This window comes from Rhinopithecus roxellana, chromosome 15 (assembly GCF_007565055.1).
Source record: "Rhinopithecus roxellana isolate Shanxi Qingling chromosome 15, ASM756505v1, whole genome shotgun sequence".
In the NCBI taxonomy this organism is placed as follows: Eukaryota; Metazoa; Chordata; class Mammalia; order Primates; family Cercopithecidae; genus Rhinopithecus; species Rhinopithecus roxellana.
The window spans coordinates 96,878,554-96,897,798 of NC_044563.1; the positions used below are offsets into that span (position 1 = coordinate 96,878,554).

The 19,245-nt window shown below is 50.8% G+C and overlaps 1 protein-coding gene across 7 annotated transcripts in view; it reads right to left on the bottom strand.

The window, feature by feature from the left end:
• Positions 1-246: 246 nt before the first annotated feature.
• PLEKHA7 (pleckstrin homology domain containing A7) overlaps positions 247-19,245 on the bottom strand; it is a 233,303-nt gene continuing 214,304 nt past the window's right edge. For 5 of the 7 annotated variants that reach the window (XM_030918968.1, XM_030918964.1, XM_030918962.1 and 2 more), the window contains 11 exons: positions 17,747-17,855; positions 17,324-17,550; positions 13,864-14,055; positions 13,651-13,768; positions 12,628-12,731; positions 11,953-12,153; positions 9,081-9,239; positions 6,549-6,682; positions 5,603-5,745; positions 3,874-3,984; positions 1,858-1,959 (listed from right to left, as the gene is read on the bottom strand). In XM_030918968.1, the coding sequence (XP_030774828.1) occupies positions 3,884-3,984; positions 5,603-5,745; positions 6,549-6,682; positions 9,081-9,239; positions 11,953-12,153; positions 12,628-12,731; positions 13,651-13,768; positions 13,864-14,055; positions 17,324-17,550; positions 17,747-17,855 (1,488 nt within the window). In that variant the 3' untranslated portion in view covers positions 1,858-1,959; positions 3,874-3,883. Of the gene's footprint in view, positions 1,960-3,873; positions 3,985-5,602; positions 5,746-6,548; positions 6,683-9,080; positions 9,240-11,952; positions 12,154-12,627; positions 12,732-13,650; positions 13,769-13,863; positions 14,056-17,323; positions 17,551-17,746; positions 17,856-19,245 lie in introns of all 7 variants that reach the window. The other 2 variants (XM_030918963.1, XM_030918966.1) reach the window with 2 other exon arrangements.

Here is a 19,245-nt window from a genome sequence, read left to right on the forward strand (position 1 = left end):
CTGGGATGGGGTAGGGGGTTGCCTTGAACAGCTGTGGAAGCCTAGCCAGGGGCCCAGAAGCATAGGCCTCCTCACTCCAGGCCTCTACAGTTAATCAAATGTCAAGGAACCGTCACCAGAAGAAACTTTTCATAGGTAAATAGAAGCAGGAACGAGAGCTGACAGTGGGGATTTTCCAAAGAAATGGAAACAAATGTACACAGGCCACTCACCAGAGACTATAGCCAGCGAGAAACAGGAAACGTATCAGGTTAATATTTTAATCTGTACATCACATTTTTTTTTGCAAACCATTACATTTTTAAATTAACTTTTTCTTGCAAAATATTCATTTCATTTTCTCCAAGAAAATCTTACAAAGGCAAAAATAAAATTTTATTTTGGCAAATGTCATGAAGTTGATACTGGCAGCATATGGAGTTAGTTAAAAATAGACGACAACTGCTAAATATATTCAAAATTCTATTTTTTTTCTGAGCATAGTCAAAGAGAAGTTTTCATTTAAAGTGTGGCTCCACCCAATGGAGGTTTTTGTTGTTGTTGTATTTCCATTTAAACGTCATTTTTTATATGCAGAATAAGATAAGAACACCACTTAAATAAAGGACCACAAACACTGCACCTGGCTTGGTAGTCCCCCCCTCATGTGGGGCTGGAAGTCAAATCCAAGTCCTGCCATTATGGCCCTGCTGGCGGCAGGCCATGAGGGATAGTGGGGGCACACTGCTGCCCTCCTGCCACCAGACCTGAGTCCCAGGAAGCCAACCCGGGATTCTCCAAGGGCAGGCCGCAAAGGTTCCCATCATGGCCTGGTTGGAGGGAAGGGATTTCTAGGTAGATGTCACCCAGTATGGAGTTTATTGCTATAATACAATGAAAGTTGCTTCCTCTCACGTTTTCTGTACTTTAATGTGTACTGTTAAAAATGAAAGCAGGCCAGGCGTGGTGGCTCACACCTGTAATCCCAACACTTTGGGAGGCCGAGGCGGGTGGATAACCTGAGGTCGGGGGTTCAAGACCAGCCTGACCAACACGGAGAAACCTCGTCTCTACTAAAAATACAAAATTAGCTGGGCGTGGTGGCATACGCCTGTAATCCCAGCTACTGGGGAGGCTGAGGCAGGAGAATCACTTGAACCCGGGAGGCAGAGGTTGCGGTGAACCAAGATCGTGCCACTGCACTCCAGCCTGGGCAATAAGAGTGAAACTCCGTCTCAAAAAAAAAAAAGAGAGAAAGCAAACTGCTTTTTTCTTTCTGACAAGAGCCCTTTGTTGAGGGAAGCCTGTGGGGCCCAGTACTCTTGAACACACTGTTGCCCCTAAGCCAAACCCAAGGGGCAAGGCACAGACTTGGGCTCCACGTGCCATCCTGGTGGAGTTTCACATAGAGCGGGTCATCAGGTCAGGGACAGCTGATCTCTGCAGCCAAGGGCCCCTCTTCTCCCAGACAGCACACCAACCAGCCTCTTGCTGGAGTCTACTGGGAACACCTCTTCAAATCTCACTTTCTCCTGAGGTCATTGGAAGCTGGACTAGCCTCTGCTTGCCCCGCCCTTCCCACCCCCCAACACCTGTCACCCAAAGTACCCGAATCTGTATGTGCAGCTGCAAAGTCCTGCATCCTCACCCTTCCTGCCACTCAGCCCATGAGGTGAACATTAGAAAATAGATTCCGATTCTAAAATACAGTGTATTTTACAGTGTGTATCAAAAGTGCCTTTACCATTTATATGTAGAGAGGAGTCTGAGCTAAACTAGTGGGTGCATATTAGGACCTGGCCTGTGGTGAACACCTGTAGTCAGTAAGCTCCTCCTTCCTCCAGCCAGATTCCCTGCTCAGCTGGAAGGGGTTTCCTTGGGGGCAGAAAGGTCATCTCCTCGGAGGAAGCTGGTTCCACTGGGCCCCTGGCTCCAGGCTTCTCCTTCGTGTGCTGAGTCACGGGTCAGTCACTGCCAGGGCTGGCAAAAAGCACAGGCGACAGTGAGAGGCTGGCAGGAGCCCTGCTCACATCCAGGGAGCAGGCACATCTGCACACACATGACAGAATGGCAGATAGGCGGACAGGCAGAGCAGCAGAGCAGGGGGCTCCAGCAATGCGGCCGCCGCTGTGGGACCCTCAGCTTCTAGGACACATGGGGCTCTCACCCCACCCTCCCTGCACCCCTACTCCACTGCTAGACACATGCTGGCCCCTAAATTAGGTCCCCATCCTGATCGGGCAAAGACTCTAATAAGGGTACAGTCTGGCCCTGCCCTTCATTGAATGGGGTAGTGCTCTTGACCTCTGTGGGCCTTGTTTTTCTAACCTAAAAAACATGGTGGTCATACCCACTTCTTAACAAGGATGCTGTGAGGGTAAGAAGAAATGCAGTAGTCCAAAAAGGGTATAAAAGGCCGATCTAACAGCCATGGGGGCACCAAAACCCAGTAGGAACAGAGTCTCTCCTCCTGCCTCTCTGTGCCTGAGTGCTGCTGCTGTGCTCCGATCTGTAGGAGAAAGCCACACCCCCAACCGTGGCCTTCACAATGGACCTGGCTAGAGCACTTCCCTATGGCTCCTCAATCATCTCCTCCACACCTCCTAGAACCCGGCCCAAGGAGGCTGGCCTCATCCCTCCATGCTGGCAGGGACTTGCTGACTCTGCTGTGAGGCAGGGGGAGCACCCAGGATGGACACCTGACAAAAAAATCATGCTTTGTTCCCTGCAGCACAAATACTCTCTCCCTCTTTTCACTTCTTTCTCCAAACACTTAGAGCTGCTCGGGGCGGCCCAGATGAATCCATGAGTGGTGATGGGGAACAAAGGCTCTGAACTCACATCAAAGGGGTTCAAACCCCAGCACTTACAAGCTGCGATTCCTTGCACAAATCCCTCAAGGTCTCTGAGCTTTTGTTTTCTCATCTGTAAAATGGGGGGAAATATCTTCATAGGGTTGTTGTGTGGATCGAAGGAGATGCTTAGCACAATGCCTGGCACACAGCAGGCACTCAACAATGTTAACCACAGTATATGTAAAGGAAGAAGAGGGGAAAGCCCTGCAAAATGATAGTGGGATGGGATGTCAGGGAAAGGACTGCCCAGACCACCAGTCTGACCTTCCCCTGTCCAGGTAAACCAATGAGCTCCGAAGCAACAGGCTCAGGCCAAGAACTCACTTGAGACTGGACCAAATGATGCTGGCCTCCTGTTGCAGGGCTCCCTCCTCATCCCGCACTGCCTCTCATCACTAGATGCCCACATGGGGAGGGCTTGGTAGGGGTGGTGCCAGAGCTTTCTGCCCGGCTGACGGCCAATTTCACGTTGCCCTGGGCTTCCCTTTCTCTCCCTCTTAAAGTGCCCAGTGACCAAAAGGGCAGTCCCAGCCTCTGCACTGACACCAATTCTTTGTGACCTGGAATGAGCCCCGGCCCCTCACTGGGCCTCAGTTTCCTCATCTGTAGAACTGGACTTTTCCCAATCTTACAGTTCTTCCATTTCTTTGGCCAAAGCCCTGAAAGGCCAAGATCTAACTCTTCCTTTCCAGTCCCCCGAGGCTGGCAGTGTGGGCTGCACTGGTTCTTGGGCATCAGGCTGCCCTACTGAGGACAGCAAGTGTTGGGGGCACAGTTCTGGTTCTAGAGATTTCAGGGAGGCAGCAGGGGGGATCGCTCAGTCCCTATTGTATTAGAGCCACTGAGGACTGAGTTCCTAAAAAGCATCACTTTCCCACCTGCCTACCAGTCAGGACAGTCCCCACAGCGGCCGCTTTGCCAATGGAAGGAGGCATCAGCAGGTGGCACTGCAATCATCTCAGCACAGCAGGGAGGTGAGGAGCTCAGCGCTAGGGAGGCGCAGGGAGCAGGCAGGGGCACACCAGGCAGGGGCTCTTACTTGGAAGGTGTTAGACAAAGGTGTAGTGGAGTCCGTTGGCTAAAGGGGGGTAAGGTGGCACCGTCCTGGGAGACAGGGGGCCTTTAGGCGGGAGGAGGGCCAGCTGCTGCGCTAGATGGGGCAACAGGAATTAAGCGGTGTGTTAGACTCCTCTTCAGCTCCTGCAGCACCAGATGCCCCATTTGGCAGGCTGCAGTGGCATGGGCCCTGCTGCCCACCACGAAGGGCCTGGGCTTGAGGGTGAGGGACAGATTCATGGGGCCTGGTGGGGAACCAGATGGGTCAACCTGCAGTTCCTGGATATGCTTCTGAGATGGAGAGAGGGATCAAGAGTGAGGAAAGGCCGCAGCAAAAATCATCTCTGACTAGGAAGGGAGAAAGGCTCTGGGAACTGGTCACAGCATGTTGGGGCTGGGGGCGCTCATCTGCTGGCACTAAGGAGGCCGAGGATGGCAGACCCTCCAGGGTTAGAGCAAGCAAGGCGAGAGGAGGGCACGGTATGGTGGGGGAGCCGCCCCTGCTCGAACCCTCCCCAGAAGGAGCTCAAAAGCTGCTAAGATGAGCCCCAGGGTCATTAGGAGGAGCGGTTTGGATGAGTCATCTCCTGCATCCCTAGTCCCAGAACACCACACTGGCCAACTCTCAGCCCACTCAGCATGTGCTTGAAGGGACTGAGGACAGCAGAGATTTCAAGGACTGTGCAGGATCAGGCTGTGGGGGACAGAGAACAGGTTTTGACTATGACTATGGCCCCTCCCCTTGCTGTCAGTCACTCTCATGGCCTTCTGGGGCCACAGGAAAACTCTCTGATCCCCAGATCAGACTCCCCAGGCCCAGGCATCTGAGGGCTCTGCCGGCCACATCCTTGGCTACTTCTAGACCCTTTGGCCAGGGTTGGAGAATTGGTAGGGCCATGACACCACTTCAGGCTCTATGGCTGCCCCCTCCCCAGAAGGAGCACACCTGGCCAGGAGCACCACCCAGACACACAGTGGCCTCTGCATTGGGGGAGAAATGCTACTGGGTGAACTGTGAAGGCACAAGGCACACACACAGGCAGGTGAGTTGTGAGTGGAAGGAGGAGCCTGCAGTCTCCTTCCTGACTGAGAGAAAGAGCAGCCCTTTTATACACAGAGACACACATATACACAGACACACAGACACACGCTGAGACACACACACACACACACGTTCTCATCCCATGGTGTTATTTTTTTCTTCCCATACTTTCTGGCACAATACACTCTGACAAGGTGAACACTGGCTTTAGTTTAGAGACCAAGGCAGCGGGCCAGGGAGGTCTGGAGGGGCCCCCTTCTGCCTTGCTCCAGCAAGAAATTCAAGCATCAACCACTTTCCTGCCCCCTTCTTCATGAGGTCAGAAACCTTAGCCCCTTGGATCAGAACCTTGAAAACCCTGCTCTTAGCTCATAGTCTCCAAGGAAGTGGGGTAGCAGCACTGCTCCTCCTGGTACCGCCTTCCACTGATACTTCTGAGCTTCTGGGCCCCCTTGGTCTCCCCCACTGTGTGGCCTGCCCCACCTTCCCTTCCAAGTCCTGCTGTGCTCATGGGACAGGATGTCCAGTGGTCAGGGGAACACACTACTGACCCTCAAGTGCCATCCTTGACACCTGATTTTCCACTGGCTCTGGAACAGGCCATGCTGGGCCCAAGTCCACAGGTGCAGTGGGCAGGATCCAGGCCTTGGGGGCTGGGCCATGGCCTTACCTGCCACCTGCCTGCTACGCTGGGAGGCCTCGGAGGCCAGGGCATAGGAGATGTTGATGATGCGCTCCTGCTCCTGCAGCTGCAAGTCCAGGTCAGCCATACTGTTCCGGTCCTGGCCTGAGGTCGGCTGCAGGTTGCACATGCTGCAGGAGGGTCGTAAGCAGACCATGGGCCCTCCTGCCCTGGGCAGCAGCCTCAGGAGTGGAGGGTCTCCCTGGCCTAGAAGTTCTCAACATTTTGAGGGGGTTCAGACAAAAACTGTGGTACTTTCTCCCTAGACAAAGGTAGATGCTTTTCCCCAAACACCCAAATGATCACCGCTTTGTTCCTCTTTTGGGAAGGCCACAGACCTTAAGTTCACAAATCTAGCTGGAGGCTCTTATTAAATTCAGACATGAAATGGCTAAGCCAGCTCTGAAATGGAGGCATACAAACAAGATTAAGTTTCTGAAGCTATTGAGGCTGAGGGGACAGTAAAGTCACTTCAGAGGGCCCCAGGCCAGCATCCAGGGGAGTGGGCAATGCTTCTGGTGCCCTAGGAACAAGGCTGGCACCCTTGGCTCTGATCTGCTGGTCCGCATGAGGGTGCACAGGCCCAAATGCTGGGAGGACCATCACTGGAGCTGATCTCCAACTAGGTCCGCTTCACGCCATGCTTGGCTCCACTCTCCACACTTGCTAGGGTCACTTGGGACACAGAATTGGAGGTGAAAGCCCAGGACAAGAAGCCTCTACAAATGTTGCAGGCCTTTCCAGATGACCTAGGCAGGCTTCCTTGCTGATCTGCTGGCAATGTACCAGCCTGCCCCCTCCAATAAGTAGGGCTTACCTGAGACAAAGACTTGGCAAAACATGCACCCCAGCCAGCCTGACCCAGGACTCACATGGTAGAGACACCACCTGGGGTCAGGGTGACCTGCCAACACTTGGGTAAGTGAGGACTGACCTTGACCGGGCGAGGATGTTGCGGATCTTCTCAGCTTTGCGGTAACGCGCTTGCAGCTCCTCAAGGCTAGGTGGCTCTTCGGGATCTAGCTCCACGTAGCGCTCAGGAATTGACACCTTCTCTGGTTTGGACAACTGGGGAGAGGCCAGGAGGTGGCAGAGGGAGACACTCAGATGTCTGGGATTAGGACTTGCTTTTCCCACCCCCGTCCCCTCCCACCATGGGAAGCAAGCAGAGTCCACAGAGGCTAAGTAACTTGCTAAGATCACAAAATTAGTAAGTTGTGGAACCCAGGTTTGAACCTGAGTCCGACTCCAAAGCTCGTGTTCTTTCCACTCCACCACACAACCTCCTACAGGCTGGCAGAAGGCAAGGGCAAGATAGCTAGACTACAAGCTCTCGGGAAAATGATCATCCTTAATGCCACCGTCAAGGCCCTAAGTGACCTGACCCCGATGACCTCTGCAGCCACTGATCAACCAGCCCCTCCAGTTCCCCGCCCACAGTGGGGCCTCTGTTCCATCTGGGAAGCTCTTCCTTTTGTTCCATTGACTCTCATCTTTTCAACCTCACTTTGAGAAGCCTTCTCTGATCCCCTCCACCCCCTCACTTTCCGTTCGCCATTGTCTCCCTCTGTATAATGCAGGGACTTAGTACTTAGTAGCCCTCCAACTAAATCTCCCTGAATGGATGGATAATGGATAAATGGATGATTGACGGGTGGGTGAATGAAAGGATGTGATGGTGCTTTCTGTCCCTAAAAAGACTCTTCTGATCTAGACAGGAGGCAGCTATGCTGAATCTACTGCTGGCCAGAGGAAGACAGCCCCAAATTCCACCTCACCAGCATCTCCCGTAGACCTAGTGGCAAACTCGGCTTGGTGAAACTTTGCTTGGACTAAGAACACTAAAGGAAGCTTTTGCATGCTCCAGGAACTTTTTCCTCCCTGAATTACAAAAGCACACTAAAATGGGGTGGGTTGAAGCTCCTAAAAACGGGCTTAACCCAATCCCAGGGCAAACCTGGTCATGGATTTAAACCCACAGGCAGCCCCTTCACTCTGCTGGAGATGGCAAGAATAAGCTCTTCTCTGTTACTCCAATGAGGACAGATTTAGAGGAAGGAAGTAGATTACATTGTAGCAGGAGGAATTTAGGTTAGAGATAAGGAAGAACATTTTCCCTGGACTGGCAGGCAATCAGGACACTACAGAACACACTTCCCCTGCCAAGGCAGCATGTCGGGGCTTCCTTTGTGAATCTAAGAACACAACAGACCTTTGGCTGTTTCAGATGGCAAAAGAACAAGGTCTTGGGCAGGGGACCAGCCTTGTTAACTCCTAGAGCCCCAGCAGACCCCAAAACCCAGCAACTCTATAGACACCTATCTTATCCACACGCTGTTTCTTTGTTCCCAAAGACCACAGGAACCCGTAACATATTGAGTCGGGTAGATAACATTGGCAAATCAGTTTGTGAATGGGCCTGGCCCTGCCTCTTAAGACAGCAGGAAGGCTCCGGAAGACACAGGTCCTCCTCAGTACTCACTCTCCTATCACACAGACCTGGGGAAAAGTTTTATTGAGGTCTCGCCTCGATCTATCCTTCATGTGGTGATAACATTTCCTCTTGTGCCATTTCTGGGCAGGCCAAGTCCTTGTACAAATGCTTTTGGTACATTTATGGATCACTGTGTGATTCATTCCACACAGTCTTCACGCAGCAAAGATGTACCACGCACCCACTGTGTGCCAGGCCCTGTGCCAGGGGCTAGGGATACAAAGGTGAACCAAGCAGCCATAGACACTGCCCTGCAGAGCTTAGGAATAGCATCGACATAGGCCCCAGGAGACCATCTGCATCTTGAAGATGTTGACTGTGTCATACCCTGAGTTCCCTTTCTCTCCACTTGGGTAGAGACATTTCTTGATGGGTAGATCCAGCAGTTACTTGCTCTCCTGGGCCTGCCCTGTCATGATGCACATAAGCCACCAGAGGGCACCAGAAGAATTCAGACCAAAACACTGCACTGTCCCCTAGCTTCTGTCATGGCTGGAAATTTTCACCTGTGATTTTCAAACCTGCCCCCCATTTTCCCCTAGTCAGACTGCCCAAGTTGGCCTCACCAGCCAGTTGCAAAGCCAATCCCTGGTGTTGCTGGGAACATTTCCTAACAATAGCAACTGCTGCTCACGTGCCTACTATGTGGCTTTGATTGCTTTGGTCGCTAAACCTCCAGAGAACATGTGGAGTCACTTAATCCTCTTCACAACCCACTTCACTGTTGAGGAAACTGAGGCACAGAGAAGCTAAAATTACAATTTGCCCTAAATTAGAGAGAGTTTTGAACCTTCATTGAAACGTCTGGCCTCCTTTCTTTGCCTCAAGCTGCTATCCATCCATTATCCTAGGCCACACTAAAGCTGAGCCATGTCCCTGTTCAGGGTGATACCCCACAGTAGGAAGGTGGATCAGGCTGGGAGCTTGAAGGCCATGTCTCCTGGAGGACATGAAGGAAGCACCTGCCCTCACCTCTCTGCTGATGTCCAAGTCATAGTCTTGAGGCTCCAGGTCCAACTCAGTGACAGGCATGGCCTGCACTTTCAACCAGCCATTCTCCTCCTTGTCCTTTTTTTCCCCTTGCACGACCCGTTCCAGCAACTGCAGGTCAAAGTCCTGCTCACGCTTCCACTGGCAACAGAACAAGAGGGTTAAACGTAGTCGCTTTCTGACTGCTGAAAGAGCCCAGCTGGTCACCTTTTTCCATGAGGTCCTTTGGAAGATGAACCTGTGATCCCATTAGGGAAAAGCTGTATGTGCAATAGAGAACGAAGCCGCTGTCCACTTCATATGGGCTGTTCCAGACTGCTAATGGAACTGATCTGGGTTCCCAGAAGTTTTAAACATACACCCTTGGGGCATAGGTCTAAGACTCATGACTTCAGGCTCACAGTGGTCCCCAGGGAAACAGAAGGCTCCCAGAGAGGGTGACCTCCAAACAACTTGGAACAGAGTTCTAGAGAAGGGATTTGCCCCTTCCACTCTCTACAGCTGGTTCAGGAGACATATGTCCCAGGCTCAGAGTTAATGGAAAAACATGCCCTTCAAGGCCCTGCTAAGCAAGAGGAATAACCAAGGGTCTTTCTATTGGAAATTTTCAACAAGGTAACATTTGTAGGTGGGGGATATCGCACTCACAGCAGGGCTGGGGAGGTACAAGCAAGAGCAGCTTGGAGCCAATGAGGCAGACAAACTGCTGTGTGAGATCCATCTTTTTGAGATAGATGTTTTCTTTAAATTAGAAAAAAAACTAAATCATATAAAATTGAAATGCTAAATCAAATGGAATGTTTCTAAGTCTGTTTCATAGTATCAACTTTGTACAAGCTTCCCAAAAGGGAAAATCTAACCCATAAGATCCAACCATGACTGTCCAGCTCCGTGGTGGCTTCCTGTTGACCCAGGACCTGCATCCTCACAGGCCTTTGACCAGTGAGCAGGTTGTTGAGAATAGAGTAGGCTCAAAGTCTCACTTCCCCTGAGCAGAACCAAAGCAGATGCTTATCTATCCCAGGTCACCTCCTCTCTCCCATCCATCCACCTCAAAGCCCCAAATGATCCTGATTGTCTTTGATGCCTCCTCAAGTCCCTCCAAAACCCCAAACCCAGAGCCATATTTGCACATTTCACCCATTCATGCACAAGCTCTCAATAATAACCTCAAATCAGTGTAATCGTTCTTAGGTGATGGTTTCCAATTATTGTTGGAAAGGATTAGGCAATTGAAGTTCCAAGGATGAAAAAATCAATTTAATGATTCACAAAGAAAACACTCATTTCCTTACACGCTCACAAATGCTCCAAATAGAGATAAGTCCTCATTTAAACCCAGCCTGATTGTTTCCACAAACAGGAAAAGTTCACTAGACTCTACAAGGTATCCTGGGGAAGAACCACGCCAATCCATTATTATTAAGCAACATGTTTATTGGCGTTGATGCAGAGACTTACACAAGTCTTTTTTTTTTAAGAGAAAAATTACAAGGTATTCAAGTTACGAGTTTTAAATAATCTCTACATTTGAGACATCAAATTATAAAAGGTCAGTGTTACCCCATATGACATTTGTTTTAAAAGTTTAAAAGTTACCAGGTTTGCAGCTTTTAAAGATATGAATGCCCTGGGTCTTACGCCTTTGGTGTCAGAGCTAACAGCTGCAGAGAGGCCCTCTGAATACACAGTATATTTTGCTATCCCTTCAAGTTATTAAATACCAGAAACACAAAAGGTTTTCCAAAAGAAATTGTGTGATTGGACTAGAGGAATTAAAACCGAACAGCCTCAGTCTTGGGAGAATGTATTCAAACGTGCAATCTCTGAAGTCCCTGTCTACTGTCCAGGTGTAAGGCATGGATTTTTATAAATTAATAATGCCCAGACCTCTACCAATGACTGTGGCCTCGGGCAGCAGGTTGGCTTAGGCTTGTGGGGTGGCTTTTGGGACAAGTGAATTATGAGTCAGTAGGCCTGCATGAAGAGGGCAGCAGAAAGGTGAGTCACATCTGGGAACACTCAACGGGCTATGGAGACAAGAACCGCTATTACAAGCCCGGTAACAAGTAGCACAGGCCAGTTAGAGCACGTTCAATGCAAATCAGAAGCTTCTGTAAACACAATCAGGCAGGATTAGAGAGGCAACGAGCGGTAACACTAAAAGCAAAGGAGCTTGTGCAATGAATTAGGGAAAGAACAATCAGGCTAGAGGTTTAGGGAAACATGGGATTTCAAACAACAGGGAAAAGTCAAATGGAATGTTTCCAGAGGGACCTAAGGTGACTGTGGACAGGGTACAGCGCCAGGAAGCGCCACCAGGGAGCAGCACAGGCCTCCCCAGCTCTCCCTGACACCCCTGAGGCCTCTGCACTGCAAGCCCAGGGAGACCACTGGCCCTCGGGGCAGGGGTGTGACCCGGTGCTCCAGCGCCCTCACACAGCATCTGCTGGCAGGTGTGGGAGGCTGATCGGTTTGCTTGTGCTTCTAATCAAATCATGTCACCATCTTCCTCCTCTCCTCTCTGAACCCTGTATTCCCAGATCCTGAATTCGGCTGAGATTCTGAACGCCTGCAAAGACCCCTCTCCATCGCGGCTGGGAGGACTGACTGGGTGTTTCCTCAGGCTCCTGGGCCTGTTTGATCCTCACTCCAGCTCTGGTTCAGGTCATCCTCTAACCAGGCAGTTGTCCAGCCTGTGTCGTGGACAAACAGCCCCGTGGGGTGTTCTCTCAACCATTTAGGTCAATGGACGGCTCGCTCACTGGGAGGTGTGATATACTTATGTTTGGGGGACTCTGAGGGGCACTCGGCTCCCTGTCCCTGCCCCGCTGCCTGGCCCCTCCTAACATACTGAGCCAAGATCTCCAGGGAGTGGCCGGCTGAGGTAGCGAGATGAGGGCAGGCCTGTCCTCTCCCCTTGGCCCAGTGTCCTCTTGCGCTCTCGGACCAGGGCCTTCTGGTGTCGCTTCATGCGCTCCAGCTGCTCCTCCGCACTCATCTTGCCCCGCTGGTGATCCCCTGAGTACAGGCGCTCCAAGGCACTCTTGGGTCTCTGAGGAAGAGGAGGCAGGCAAGAGAGACACAGAATGGCTGGGCTGGGCATGCAGAGGACAGCCACCCCGCTGGCTGCATTCCCGTTGTCTCTCACACACATGCACACTCTACTTGGGCTCCTCTTGGACTTAGAGAATGATTTCCTCTAAGCAACATGATGCCCCCAACCCTCAGGAGCTTTCTGAGCAGAACCCATTCTGCAGATGCAGACACTGAGGCTCAGGCCTGTCCAGTGAGGCCAGAACCCAGGGTGCAGGCTTCTTGAGCTCCCTCCTGCCACCCTGACAGGCCAGAGAGAAAGGCAGGATGCCCTCCTTGGTGGGCAGTGAGTGACAGGGAGCTCAGGAGGGGCTGAGGCTACCCCAGAGGCCATCCCCAGGGCTGACGGGATGGCCAGTTACTGTCCCCCTGGGAGACCCTCCCTCCCCATGTGAAGGAGCAGGGAGGTCCTCGACAGCTCAAGGCCACTCACAGGGAAGGTCGCCTTGCTGCTTTCGGCATTGAGACCCCTCCGGAGTGTGACGTAGGGAGCAATGGTGGATGACTGCTGGAGCCTTGACATGGACCCTGACAGCCCTTCATGAGGAAAGAGAAGTGCGAGCATGTTTGTGCTGGGGTGGGCAGGTCCCCGCTTCTCCCTCATCACACATTCTTGTAGGAGGACCAAGAGCACCCAGCCAATGACCCACCCTTATTTCTCTTCTTCCTCCCCAGGGCCTGGAAGAGCAAGGTCCCTAATAGAGGATGAGGGCCAGCCCAGGGGGTGACCTTTGTCCCTGATGGAGGGCAGTGTCCCTCCAGATCTGTGGACCACTGCAGGCTTTCCTTACATGCAGATGACCAGGCTGCTTGGCAGGTGGAAAGACTGGAGGGGCAGGAATGCCTTTCACCCCCCGATCTATTCTTAGGCACCCTGCACAACCCAACTTGGGGTGAGGAGGAAAGTGAGGACACTCAAATGGAAAGAAGACATTTAAGGAAAGGGTTCATTGAGGGTTTATTCGAGAGACAGAAGCACTCTGGAAGGTCTGAGATGAACAAGCTGGTGGCAGCAACCCAGCCTGCAGGGTGCAGTGACTCTGGAGCCAGAGCACTGGGATGGTCTTCTGGTTCCACCAATGATCAGCTAATTGGCAAGTTATTTAATTTCTCTGGGCCTTTGTTTCTGTGTCTCTAAAATGGGGATGACAGTACTTTCCTCATAGGATTGTTGTGAATATCATGTCTATATAAAGTGCTTAAACAGTGCCAGGCTTTCTAGTAACTGCTATTATCATTGTTCCTGGGGACAGATGTAACAAAAGAGGAAGAGAATCATGATGTGGGCCAGAGGAAGGCAGGCCAGGTCCTTCCTCTTGGCAGCCCAGAGCCCCCTGAGAGCTGCTGCTCACTGCTAGGCCTGGAGCTGCAGGCAGAAGGGTACGAGGCACCATCTGAGGGCTGGAAGCAGTGTGGTGGGATTCCCAGAGAAACTCCAGGGAGGACCCTGCCTTACCTCTGCCTGGCAGCGTCTGGTACCTGCTCTCAGGGCCCACAAGTCCCAGGGAGGGCTGGGCTATGTCCCCGCTGAGGGTCGCCAGCTCAGGCTCACTGACATACGACCGCAGCTCCACCTGTGGGCAGAGACCCAGGTGATGTGACCTGCCAGTGTCATACCCCCTTCCCTCTCCCCACATGCAGAGTGGCAGTCCCAGGGTCCCCCGCTCACCCTGGAGTCCCCGTTCACACACTGCCCCAGCTCCCGGTCTCGCTTCCTCTCATCTGACTGCCGCTTGAGGCCCCGCACGGACGTGTGCCGGATGATGGTGGCCTCTCTCGGCAGAGGCGGCACGGCCGGGGGCTGGTCCTCTGGGCTGTAGAGTTCGGGGAGTGGGGGCCTGGGAGGGGCTTCATCTTCCTGCTGAGAAAGAGAACCAGACCAGTGGTCAGTGAGACACAGCTGGAGGCAGGACTGCTGGGTACTGCCACAGTGGAGGTTTAAAGGGCAGGAACAGGCCACATCAGAGCCACAGAACATGGCTGCTTCAGCCAAGGAGCACTCATACTTTCCCGGGAGGAGCAGTGAAGAAGGGACATGCCTCTGCTCCTCTATCCCCTCAGATGTATACAGTTTCTATTCTGCAAAGTGTTACCTGTATAACTGTCCCAAAACCCAGGACTCAAGTCTCCCGGGTCCATGTCCTTGGTGCTGTGCCAAACTGCTCCCTCCGCTCATCTGGAATGTACATTGCAGACAGGCTGCTAACCCTGCCCTGACTTCCATACTTATGACAGCACCACCTACCTGGAGAATAACATCTACCCACTCAGCAGTGCTTCGCCTGAGCTGGCTCACTGGCCCTGCACAAGCTCTGGCTCCTTCAGCATGGTGGGGACCTGAACAAGGACAGAATCTACATCCTCCTGGCCTTTCTATCAGAAATGTGCATGGTTACAAAATACTTCCTCCTTCCTGACTCAGAACAGGCGGTTAGCATGAGTGACTCACTGCCTACCATGCAGCTGATTCTCTAGAATGTGGTGAATGCAACCATTTTCCTTGAAACTCCCTGTCCACAATGCTCTGTGAGGGCTGTGGTTCCTCTGCGTATCGACAGACCGGCCCCTGGTTGCCATGAATACCCACTCGCAGGACTAATGACCATCACGCCTTCTACCTCCTAAATTCCCTCTTTCTCAGTCTAATTTGGTTTTGTTTTTAAGAATTTTGCAGAGTTCAGGAAAGGGCACTCCAAGCTCTTGGAAAGTTCAGGAAAGAGCACTCCAAAGCAAAGGCTTATCAACAATCTTCTAAAGCAATAAGCTTAACTGATGTGTGAAAGTTAAGCAATCTGCCTAAGATACCCACTGGTTCTCCAAGGATCCACAGTTTCCAATCCTGACAAGACATATGAATCACCAATTTCTAAAAAGCTCCCCAGAAAGATAAACATAAAACATCGATTGCCTTTGATTGAATGGAATGTCTGGAGGCAGAGGATGGGAAGGAGACATGTTATTATGTACTTTTTTATATCTTTTGCTTTTGTATCCTTTGAGAATATCATCTAATTTATTTTTAAAAAGACATTAAACGCAAGAAAGTAAGTCAAATAAAAATAAAAGAACTATAGCCACATGCAACAATGTATATAAATCTCACAAACATAATATTGAAGAAAAGATGCAAGATACAAAAGAGTATAGAATTATACACCAGCATAATCACAGTGTTTAGGAAAGTCAGCACAGGTACTAAAACTGAAAAAAAAAGTAAAGGGGATTATTATCCAAAAAGTCAAGATCGTAGTTACTTCTGGCAGACAGGAAGCAGCTTGAACTGGGAAAGAACCCAGAGGCTTCTGGTTGCTGGCAGTGTTCTATTTCTTAGTCTAGCTGTTGATATAAAACAGGTGATCTCTTTATTGTTATTTATTGAATTATATAATCCTGTTTTATGTCATTTTCAGGATGGGTATTATTGTTTCACAAATATAAATGGGTTTTGTTTTGAGACAGGGTCTTGCTGTATTGCCCAGGCTGGAGTGCAGCTGTGTGATCACAGGTCGCTGCAGCCTCAAACTCCTGGACTCAAATGATCCTCCTGCCTTAGCCTTCCCAGTAGCTGGGACTACAGTCACGTACCACCACGCCCATCTTAGAAGTGTTAAAAACAAGCAAGTAATAAAACAAATGGTAAAACTGGCAAACACACATATATTCCTAGGAGAGAGGACCTCTCCTGGTGATCCTGATGCTCACCCAAGCTGAGAAAGCCCTGCCTGAGCGCCACAGATGACCAAGCTGAGGAGGAGCCTCTGTGACCATCTACAAAAGGGAAAGCGAGGAAGCTCAGAGAAGGGACGGACTTGCCTGAGGACACACAGAGAGAATCAGTCCTGGAATCTGGATGTCCCAGCTCCTATGCCAGCGCCATTTCCCCTACTCCCTGTCCCAGCTGGCAGCATCCCGCCCTATGTCAGCAGCCATCTGCCCCAGACATTCCTGCTATTTGTTTTGGTATTTTCCCTGTCCTGTTTCAGGGCAACAGCTCCAGTCCACCTCTTGGATCTAGGATTGGGAAGATCTCAAGATGTTGAAATCCACAGTGACTCTCTGGCTGGGTGGTGGGCCATACCCTTGGGTGCAGCTGTGGGCCAGCTGTGGGCCAGCTATGGCTGGAAGCAGGTAGATGGTGAGGACCAGGATAGCAGAACTCATGTGTTTTACCCAGCACTGTGCACTGACCTCACCAGAGGTCCAGGGACACACGATGCCCGGTGAATTTCCTCCAAGCCTTTGTTGGCAAGAATCTGGAGGGCCCCATTCTGAGGTCCACTCTGCTATAGATTCCCTGCACTGGGACTAGCCTCCTTGTGTTCTCCAGCCAAGGCTGGCCTGGCCCTGGAGGCGTGAGCTCTCTTGAGACCTGACCACATCTCCTATTTCTTTAAAGTCTCCTGCATTCCCAGACTCTGCCAAGAGCTTGGCCTCTTTCTATGCCAGGCAAACCAAGGTGCTAGCCTAGTCACCCACAGAGGCCAGAGACCGGATCTGGGACTGAAGGCCCAAATGGCAGATGGCACAGAATAAAAGAGAAGGGCCAGGAGATGTGATTGGATTCACTAGTTAGAATGGAGACATTGAGCAAATGTCAACAATTTAGGCTCTTAGTTTTCTTCTCTATGGAATGGGGATACTGCTCTTGCTGTGTACATTCTGTGAGGTTATTTGAAAGATCAAAGCATCCTCACAACCCAGCCCAGTGCTCAGCAGCAGGTGAAGGGAAGGACATTTTTCCACTGGACTGAGCTCACTGCCCACAGACACCCCGCGCATTTGCACAGAGGTTTGCATGGGGACAGCCTTGCCCACAGCCACACACCTCTCTGCAGATCACAAATCCCATCCTACTCAGCACAGTCACTTCTTCTTGGTGGGCCTCAGTTTTCCTAACTGCAAAATGGGAGAGTTGGGTTAGATCATCTTCCAGGGATCTTCCAGTTCTGAGAGTCTAAGTCACAATAGCAGGGAAATACTACTCTTTAACTGCTTGTGACTAAGGACTCCTTTAGGACACTGGCTGGGTCCATTTCCCCAAGTTTTCCCAGGAGTTTCTCTCCCAGGAGAAAGTAATCTGAGGACAGAGAGGAAACAATGGCATTCAGCTCCTAGTCATCACTACTTACAACTTTGGGCTTCATCTTAGTTGGTGACTGAAGGGGGGATGTCACTTTCCTCAGTTGGGGTGGGTGAGGTCGGTACGGCACGTATGTTTGCAGCTGGGGGAAGAGTCGAACCTCCAGAGGGGTCCGCACAGGGCTGGAGGGAGGACTGGGCTGTAGGGGCGGCTTGCTCTCAGAAGTTGAGAGTGAAGGCACAGGCGGGTGAGGAAGCAAAGGCACCGTTTTTCTCTCTAAGGGGCATAGAAGGAAACAAAGCACGGGATGGAACAAAGACCCCCTTCCTTGGAGGATGAGTGGGGTGATTTAGCACCTGGAAGACCCAACCTCCCCAAGGGCCATCCCACCCACTTGGCTCCCAGCCTTCCACTCTCCCACCACCCCCGCCCTCACCCAGATCCCCCACACCCAGGAAGATGAACAGCTCACCTGGATTTTTGACAGACTCCACTAGAATTCTGAAGTTCTCTTTATTTGCACTCAGGCCTGCAGTGACATCTTCAATTCTCCATAGATCTTTCTGTATCTGCGATTTCTCCTGAGGAAGACAAAGTGGTGGGTTTTCCTTCTTAGCTCCTTACAAGTTTCTTCTTAGGACTTATCCTACCATTTCAGACAGAGCCCTCTGCCCTGGGGGGCAGCATCCCCTCTGGAAACCCCACTAGTGCTAGAGCCAAGCCTGCTTCATAGCTTTCTAGGGAAGCATAGACATGGAAAATGCCCAAGATCCAGGGAGAAATTTCAGAGTAGCTTTCAGCAGTCCAGCTTGCCTAATTTAAAAATAGACTGCCGTAAACACTGTGCCATTCCACTAAAATACTGTATGACACACTTAGAGTAGTCAATTTCATACAGACAGGAAGTATAACAGTGGTTGCTTGGGGCAGGGGAGAGGGAAGAATGGAGAACTATTTAATGTGTATAAAGTTTCAGTTATACAAGATAAAAAGTTCTGGAGATTGGGTGCACAAAAATGTGAATGTACTTTACACCACTGAACTGTATACTTAAAAATAATTAAGACGGGTCGGGCGCAATGGCTCTTGTCTGTTATCACCGCACTTTGGGAGGCCAAGGAGGTGAACACTTGAGGCCAGGAGTTTGAGACTAGCCTGGCCAACATGTGAAACACCATCTCTACTATAAATACAAAAATTAGCCAGGCATGGTGGCATGCGCCTGTAATCCCAGCTACTTGGGAGGCTGAGGCACGAGAATCGCTTGAACCAGGAGGCAGAGGTTGCAGTGAGCCGAGATCATACCACTGCACTCCAGCCTGGGCAAAAGAGTGAGACCCTGTCTCAACAAAATAATAATAATAATAATAATAAAGATGGTAAATTTATGTTCTGTGTATTTTACCACAATTTTTTTCTTTTTCTTTTTAAGATGGAGTTTCACTCCTGTTGCCCAGGCTGGAGTGCAATGGTGCCATCTCGGCTCACTGCAACCTCCGCCTCCCAGGTTCAAGCGATTCTCCTGCCTCAGCCTCCCAGGCAGCTGGGATTACAGGCACCCACCACCACACCCGGCTAATTTTTGTATTTTTAGTAGAGACGGGATTTCACCACATTGGCCAGCTGGTCTTGAACTCCTGACCTCAGGTGATCTGCCCACCTTGGCCTCTCAAAGTACTGGGATTACAGGCGTGAGATACTGCACCTGGCCTTTACCATAATTTTTTAAAAGGCACTGTCTTATGTAATCATGGCAGAAGGGAAGGAAGGACTAGAGTTTACACCATCTCTAGAATACAAAAAACATTTTTTTAGAAGTCAGAGCTGAACCCAAGATTTGAGGTTTAGTTAAAAATACAGTAGTGAATGGAATATCAGTTGGCAATAAAAAGAAATGAAGTACTGATGCATGCTACAAGGATGATCCTTGAAAACATGCGAGGGAAAGAAGCCAGTCACAAAAAGCTACAC